The sequence below is a fragment of the Magnolia sinica genome, chromosome 1 (assembly GCF_029962835.1).
Source record: "Magnolia sinica isolate HGM2019 chromosome 1, MsV1, whole genome shotgun sequence".
NCBI lineage: Eukaryota > Viridiplantae > Streptophyta > Magnoliopsida > Magnoliales > Magnoliaceae > Magnolia > Magnolia sinica.
The window spans coordinates 103,535,793-103,544,672 of record NC_080573.1 but is presented as its reverse complement, the minus strand read 5'-3'; the positions used below and the strand labels follow the sequence as shown (position 1 = coordinate 103,544,672).

Below are 8,880 nucleotides of genomic sequence, written 5' to 3'. Positions count from 1 at the left end.
AACCGAGGCGAAAGGTCTAATTTGTAGCCTCAGTTGCATAGGAACCGAGGTAAAAAATCTACTTTTTAACCTCAGTTGCATAGGAACCGAGGCGAAAGGTCTAATTTTTAGCCTCAGTTGCATAGGAACCGAGGCGGAAGGTCTACTTTTTAGCCTCAGTTGCATAGGAACCGAGGCGAAAAGTCTATTGCATAGCCTCATTTGCATAGGAACCAAGGCAAAAATCTACTTTTTAACCTCAGTTGCATAGGAACCAAGGCAAAAAGTCTACCTTTTAGCCTTAGTTGCATAAGAACCGAGGCAAAAATTCTACATTTTAGCCTCAATTGCATAGTAGCTGAGGCGAAAAGTCTACTTTTTAGCCTCAGTTACATGGGAACCGTGGCCAAAAGTCTACTTTTTAGCCTCCGTTGCATAAGAACCGAGGCCAAAAGTCTACATTTAAGAATATTAAAAAAAATTGAGAATATTGAAAGAATTAATAATTTTAAAAATTTTTGACAATTGTGAAAAAATTGAGAATTTTGGAAAAAAATTAGAGACAAATGGAAAAAAAATTGAGAATTTTGAAAAAAAAATTGAGAGTTTTGAAAAAGATTTGAATTTTGAATTTTTTAAGAACTAAGAATTTTTTTTAATTTTCAGAACTTTTAAAAAATTAAGAATTTCTTTTTTGAAAAATTAAGAATAAAAAAATGATAATTATGAAAAAAGTATGATTTTTTTTTTTTAAATTGGGAATTTAAAAAAAATTAAGAATTTTGAAAATTTTTGAAAAAAAAAATAATAAGAATTTTGAATTTAAGAATCTTGAAAAAACTTGGAAATTTTTTTAAAATTGAGAAATTTCAAATAATTGAAAATTTTGAAAATAAAATTTAAAAAGTTGAAATGAAATCGGACTTTTTAGCCTCGGTTGCGTAGGAACCGAGGCCAAATGTCTACTTTTTAGCCTCGGTAGCATAAGAACTGAGGCTAAAAGTCTAATTCCAAAATATAAATTCGCAGGCGCGCCGCTTTTTCCCCTGACTCCTTTTCTCACTCGCTGTGCGAGCGAGTGAGAGAGATCTTCGTTCTCTTTCTAGGGTTTTCCCCTAGGATTTTCACACCTCGATCATCCCTCTTTTTTTTTTGCATAGAAAACCCTAGGTTCGGCTACTCTTCCTATACTGAGATTCTCCAACGCCGCCACCTGACGCAACTTCCGCAGAAGCAGCTAAAGCAGAACCCTTCCATTGCAGCGGAATCCGTTTTTCCGACTGCAAGAGACCTCCCGCCGGAGGTCTTTGGGATGGAGACTCTGCCGGAAAAGCCTCGGGGTTGGGTTCTCCCATCCAGATGTTCAGCAGATGGCGATGTTGGAGCTCGGACCCTCTCAAGCATAATGCAGAAACTATCCAAGGGAGACGAACTTGAAAACTCGCATGATCGGTATGAATTTTCATTTCTTTAGCGGTGATAGGGTTTCTGCTTTGAGATGATTGTAGATTTAGCGTTTCTGAAGGTTTGTGATTGTTTATGGGGGTTCATACATGCTCTTGAATTCGAATTTGAGTGCGGATTACAAAAATAGGAATTCGTTTTAAATCTAGATTGTTAATATTGTTAGTTTGTTCCCGTGAATTTGATAGCACCGATTTGGGATACGTCTGTTCTCACTGAAAACATGGAGGGCAAAATTGACTGGCCTCTAGAACGGTCCAAGGCCTATTTCTTATTATAAAATAAATAGGCCAATATAGAGTGAGCTCTGTTCAGTCCAAATCAGATAGTTAGGTTTTTTTTAATAACTATTTTTTTTAGAGATCCTCTGCTTGGAATGAATTTGGAGAAAAATGTGGCTTTAAAGTAGGATGCAGCCCACGGTAGCATTTCAAATCCCAACTGTATATTTGGAGTGGATCCACGTCAAGCCTCATTTGTTTCAGAGAAGAAAAAACCCATGTTTCTTTCTAAGAAATGGAGAAATCTTCTTTGCAGGTGTAATGCTTGCACAAAATTCTATGTCCAAAAGGGCATTGGCTATCTAATTGATGAGGACTCAATTGAGGAATATGAAAAGGTGGCAAAGTAAAAGAGGAAGGAGAAATTGGAGCAACAGGAAGGAGTGGAGTTAAATTTTCTCAGCAAACTTGGTCATGTCCAAAAGATTGAGATTCTGAATGGCATTGCTGACATGAAGAATGAGCTCAGGTCCTTCATTGTATGGGTTCTATGTTCCGAATTTCCTGTTTTTATATGTGATTCTGTCTGTAATTCTGAATTCTTATTTTAAAGGGGCTACTATGGGGGAGGGCCACAAATTTCATTTTCTTTCATCTGAAATTTCTTTTTTATCGGTTTATGGTTTACAGTGCATTTGGTTGCTTCAAATATCATGAAATTTCATGATTAGGTGCAATCAAATGGTCAGCTAGTGAGAAAAGGGAAGTGCCATTTTTAGGTCTTCCATTTAATTAGTATTGAGAGTTTGCAGAGTTTTAGATCAAAAGGATTTGAAATCAGTGTTGATATTACTTCAGATTACAGGTAATGCACTTACATCTTTTTGAAAATTTTATATCTGGTGCTATTTGTTAGGGTTTTATAGGGGTGGGCCACATATTAGTAGCTTAGGATGCTTATAAGTGTGAGGGTGTTGAATCTGCTGGTTTTGCATTGGTCTGATGAAAACAGATGAGCTCTTGCCTTTACTTGACATCTTATTTATTTGTATAAAAATCAGGGGCTATCTTTCATGAATTTTCTCAATTGTTTGCTTGTGGATACTAATAAGAGTGTTAGGAAAGAAACCAATGCGAGAAGAAAGAACACAACAAAGATCTACATATGATAAAAAGGACTAAAAAAATCAAAAAGAGGCCGACACCTGCAAGCTGCATCCCTTTTCTGAAGTATTTAGACCCTCTTTCTCAGCAGACTTGCATGAAAAGATCCATGGAAAACCATTTTTTTGTATTGTTTATTATTATGAAAATGCTTTCTTTCAGTTTCTTTTGTTTTACAGAACAAAGGTATATTTCAGCAGTGGGTGATCCAGGCATGAGAAGAGATGGATTGAGAGTGGCATTTGAAGGCTGGAATTTTTGCAATGAAGTTGGCAATGAAATTCCTGAGATGGGAAGTCCTAGAGCAGCTTACTGTTTTGATTTCTTAAGTAAGCTCAAACAAACATTTATGGTTTCAAAAATGTATTTCAAGCTCAAAACCAACAGAGAAAAATCTTCATGGTTTTTGTCTATGACTCAATACTGCATTTCAACATCCCAATAAACAGACCAAAAAAAAAAAAAAAGAAAAAAAAGAAGAAAGAACTAGTCTCTTTCTGTGATGTCAAAACTGCATTTTAAACTCACAAGCAACATGCATGAAAAAAATCCTGTGGGTTCTTTACCAATTTCAAAACTGCATTTTAAGTCCAAAAGAGATGGATGATGGAACTTTCCTATTTCCTAGGATTTCAAAACTGAAAATGGGATGCAAAGAAAATTCTTTGTTGGTTTCTTTCAATGATTTTATAACTGCATTTTAACATGCAAAAGATGCAATCTTCATGGGTTTCTTTCTACGACTTCAGAACTACATTTTAAGCCTAAAACAAACATGCAGAGAGAGTTTTTCATGGTGTTTTCTTCTTCATCTTCTTCTTTTTCTTCACATGCAATCCTCATCACAGTCTTTGTTTCTCTTTCGATTGAGCAGATAATTCTTTGGAGCATAAAGTAACAGAAGAACAGAACAAACTTGGGGTAGGAAAATCATTCCCAGGTTTGAACCCAAAGGCTCTCAACAATCTAGACCTTAATGTGATCATTTGACATAGCTGTTCTTAAGGGAAAATCCCAACACATTAATTAGATATACTGCATTTTTACATACATGTATGGGTCATGCAGTTCAAACTTGGCAAGCTGACATTTAGTCAATTCATTTGCATAGGATGTCTTTTATATTCATGATACATTGTTACTAGATTCCATGTTCAGCATTTGTGATTTTATTGCCTAATCATTTAACTCTTGTTAGCTATGAGTAAAGATAAAAAAAGGAACTCGATCATTTTAGCTTTTATACAGTCATATTATAGAAAGAAAGAAAAGAAAAACTTATTGTGACCCACTTGTAAGTTATATCATGATGCTTCTGCCAATTTTTATTTGTTGTTGTTCATATATGTCTCTCCCTTTTCTTTCTCAATGTTATAATTCCAAAAGTCCTTTGGCATTGATGTTTGGGTCACAAGAGAATTTGTCCTCCTACAGGAGATTGAATAGATTCAACCTTCCAATATCAGAAGTTGTATTTTGATTTTTGTTGTCTGACATGCACTAAATCTAACAGATAAATTTTTTAAAAAGAAAGAAAGAAAGACATCCGCATAACCTGTCCTAGCAAATGAATCCAATGATGTTTCAGTCTTGAATCATTTTCTTTGATGCGTCATTTTCCACATCCATGTTTTAGTTACTCTCTATTAAAAGTAATGATTTTCATTGATTGATTATATGAAAATCTCGTAGGTGATAGTTTGATTGGTTTGGTTTGAGATATAACCAAATAGCCTATGTTATGTTATCTGTTGTTTCATTTACCTTCTTTTGGTGATCTTAGAACCAGTTCTAAAACCCAGACCCAACTCCTGGCTGTATGATCAGATTGGTTCTGGATTGGAACTGGCCGGCGAAGTGGCCATATCACTATAACACCCAGTTAGTTGAGCAGAAACAATTTGTAGAAGAAAAAAAAGAAGAACTATATCAGTCAAAGCTCATGCGCAGGACTTGAAAATCAGACAGTTTCACTATGCAAATAATGGAATACTTGTTATTTATTTATTTATTTCTATTTTTATGATCTTAGATTGAGCAGATTTTCAGGCTGAAATGAAAGAGAGTTGGGTCTAACCAGATGGACTGGCGGTTGGAGCAAACCGTCGCCCAAGTCCAATCTATGTTTTAAACCATTGCTTAGAATAATCTTAGGATGTCATTTAAACAGTTCAAAAAATAAACAAACAAATAAAATGAAGTACAGAAGGAAAAAAAATTCACGTTGGGCTTCAAATGGAAAGCCAATGTCTGGTTCTGATCAATAAGTACAAACACTGCCTCAATTTCCAACTATGCAGAAGTCAAATTCTCATGAGTCCCAAAGTTGTGAGGTCAGTGTTATGAATGACTATACTGATAAAAGAATCATTTGTGAATGCTATTGGAAGATTGGAGCCTGGAACATAATGTATAGCAGAGCTTGCAGCTGAATCTCCATAAGGCATCCTTCGTACTCCTGATACTATTGCTAAATTTCAGGTATAGCTATCAATTTTCTGTTGTGTTTATCTCTACTCTCCATCTAGTCTTGCACACAACCTGAATTTTGTTATTTGCCATTATCATAATTGTTTATTGTATCCTGTCCTCACTGTTGCTTTCTTTTTCTTTGAGACTATATCCTACACAGTCTCTTACTCATTTTCATTGTTTTTTTCTCTGTTGGCTTTCTGAATCCATGGCTTCCTCTATCAATAATAAAGAAATTGTATAAGCACTTTATTTGTCTGTGTCTGTTTTCCAACATTGCCAACTTGAGGCAAATTTACTTCTCAGGATATGTTAATGCTGTTGATATTGTGCAGAGTGTTCCTGTGCAAGCTGGGCTAACACCACCACTGTTACAGTACTTTGGGACATTGTTAACTAGAGGAGAACTCAATGCCTTTGAATCTTTGGAATTATCCCGCCTAGTTGTGAACCAGAATAAAAAGAATCTTTTGGAGAATTGGTTGGCTGAGAACAAGCTTGAGTGTAGTGAGGAACCAGGGGATCTTGTGAAGGTTGGTTTGGAACTTTTCCTTTCCTAGTCACTCAAGCTATGTGGCAGTTTGTTTGTTTTGAAAACTTTAAATAGACCATTAATTGTTTTGTTGATTGTTATCTTGATGGATGTTAAATGGGTGAAACATGCACAAGTTCAATCATTGGTTGATTATAATATTGTTAGCTTTTGTTGATAGAAACTAGATTTAGCCTCGTTTATATATTGATAAATGATGTTAAAAATTGAATTTAGCCTCGGTTGATGCCAAAAGAGGCTAAATCCATCTTTAGTCTCGGTTTTGCCTAAACTGAGACTACAACTCCCGTGGCTAAAGGCTTTAGCCTTGGTTGTTTAGAACCGAGGTTAAAAATAGTTTTAGCTTCGGTTGGAGGCAATTGAGGCTAAATTTGGATTTAGTCTCAGTTGGAAACAATGGAGGCTAAAATTTTGATTTAGCCTCATTTTGAGAAAACTGAAGCTAAAAAGGTCTTTTAGCCTCACTTGAAGAAGCGAGGCTATAAAAGTTATTTTAGCCTCGGTTGCTAAAACTGAGGCTAAAGCCTTTAGCCACGGGGGTTTCAACCTCGGTTTGGATAATTGAGGCAAAACTGAGGCTAAGGGCTTTAGCCTCAGTTTTTAACCTTTTTAGCCTCAATTTTGAACCAAGGCTAAAGCCCCCTTTTCTTGTAGTGAGTGTGTGCGATCTAATTCATCCATTTATGCCTAACAATATGAATACCCTGATTCAATGTCAACTCAAGACCCGGTTCCAACTGGAACCAAGCCCAATGACCTGATGGTTGATAAAGAGTCATTAATTCTCTCTTCTTGAACAACTTATATCCTCCACACTTAACCAGTGTTTGATAGATCATCCATTCCCGAGCAATTTTAGTTATTGATAGGTGTCTGGTCTGTTGGCTGGTTTTGACCACTTATGACGTGCAAGAGAAGACAAAGATGGAAAACTCTGGCTGCTGTAGGGGACCCTCCGATGCCAAAGTCATGCAGATAATGGTTGGCTCTTTTTAGCTACGCATCACACACAGTTTCATGTGAAGTTGCATACAGCTCATTATAGCAATCTTCGGCCCATTCAAAAGGTGATTGGTAGAAAGCATTCATGGCAAGAAGTTAATATGTTAAGGAACCTTATACATTATAGTTATATAAAGTTAATCGACAAGCAGTTGCGGCTCAACGATAAACCAATCACAACAATAGTATAAGTTTATTGAGCTTTTTGGCCCAATACCTTCTTGTTGGCTTCGTAACGAATACGAACCCATGCATGCCAAAACATACGTACTGATGGCTGTAGATTTCTTTTCCACCTGGGTCAAAGGGATATGCCATTATATATGCTACACTAAAGCATGCTCCTAGGTGACAATACTGGCCTTGGATCTGCCTCTTGAGCACAAAGGTTGTAATCACGATCACGAGCATCAGACTTTGTTGAATCACACTCACAAGAATCTAGGCATGGATCTAGCTAGGGGTATGAACCTGATACTGTATGCTACATCATCATATGTCATCCTCCTCTCCTCTAAGCCATAGTTATTATCTTAGTTCGGCGGTCAATCATTTCAAAAGTCTTCTTTAATTAATGCATAGTACAGGTGAGCTTGTGCTCATCCAAAGCACTGGTGAAGGCTTTTCCATTCGGACCGGGAGCCCCTCTCATGGTCACAAACACAGCTAATCAAGAGGGGTGAGAATCCAAGATGTTTTAAGGCACATACCAATTTGATATGAATCGGTAGCACATGATCCTGTCAACTCCGACAAGTGGGCCCAATTTAGCCGGCATATGGCAACTCACAACACCACCTGGGACTAAAAAAGTGGGTGGGTCGGATTCCGTGAGTGTTTTAACCATGCTAACCGGTTCCGTACTTGATCAAATCTGAGTCTGGTTCTTAAAAGAGGAGACCCAACCTAATTTAGCCCATGCCCAACCCCGCTTATTGACATCCCTATTCATTTGTTATTGGATGGCTGGAAATAGGGATTTTGACTGTACTAGCATTGTGGTATGGTTAAATTCTCAATGTGGAAGGAAAATTTCAAATATTTCGATGGTAGTCATCTGACAACTTTTGAAAAGTTTTCAAACCAAATTACCATTGTCTTTGGATAAGTAGCTGTATGGTTTTTTAGTGAGTCGTATTCAATTTTGAGAAAGTAACATAGACAGAAGTTGTTATTGGGCCTATGGAATCTAGATCTAATCCGTTCATTTTCTTTGTAGCCCTTTATTTATATAGAAAGATCCTAACTTTTTGCTGACATGATCTCTTGGTGGCCCACAAAACTTGATAAATTATAAAGGTATTCGTTCAATATGAACTATTTTCTTATGATGTGATCAATGTGGCTGGCGGATGTTGATCGTGCTTCCAGCCATGACCTTCAATGAAATTCCAAAGTTAATAGATGGAGTGGATTCCACACATGTGCGATGGTGGACTCCATGAACGGTGTACTTATAGTGTTAAGGGTCAGGGTCGAGGTTATCATGTGTTAAGGGTCGAGGTTGTCATGTGTTAAGGGTCGAGGTTGTCATGTGTTGAAGATCGATGTTGTCAGGGTTGAGGTTGTCATGTGTTAAGGGCCGAGTTTATCATGTGTTAAGGATTGAGGTTGTCATGTGTTGAAGGTCGAGGTTGTCATGTGTTAAGGGTCAAGGTTGTTATGTGTTGAGGGTTGAGGTTATCATGTGTTGAGGGTCAAGGTGGTCAAGGTCGAGGTTATCAAAGTCGTAGTTGTTAAGGTTGAGGTTGTCATGCATTCACTATCAAAAAATGAGTCAAAGGCTACCCACTAAATCCGTAGTAAAAGAATGTTTTAGTCAATAGCCATTGGTACCGTACCCTATGGCCCACAATGGGGTGATCCGTTCCATCCACCTTGCCAGCCAGCTCGACGTGGACCCAAGTCTTGACTTGGGTAGGGTACACTTCCAACAAATATTACAGTGAGCCTAGAAAGTTTCAATTGCGGGTGCCATTGTCACAATTGTTTTCTATTATGTGGCCCACATGAGCTCTGGATCAG

At 37.2% G+C, this 8,880-nt stretch overlaps 1 protein-coding gene across 1 annotated transcript; it reads left to right on the top strand.

Moving 5' to 3' along the window:
* The first annotated feature begins 1,466 nt into the window (after window positions 1-1,466).
* On the top strand, window positions 1,467-5,867 carry LOC131252831 (clathrin heavy chain 1-like). Its single transcript, XM_058253567.1, has 2 exons — window positions 1,467-2,203; window positions 5,636-5,867. Exons 1-2 carry the CDS (start codon window positions 2,177-2,179, stop codon window positions 5,858-5,860), a joined length of 252 nt encoding a protein of 83 aa, XP_058109550.1. The 5' UTR covers window positions 1,467-2,176; the 3' UTR covers window positions 5,861-5,867.
* Window positions 5,868-8,880: the final 3,013 nt, after the last annotated feature.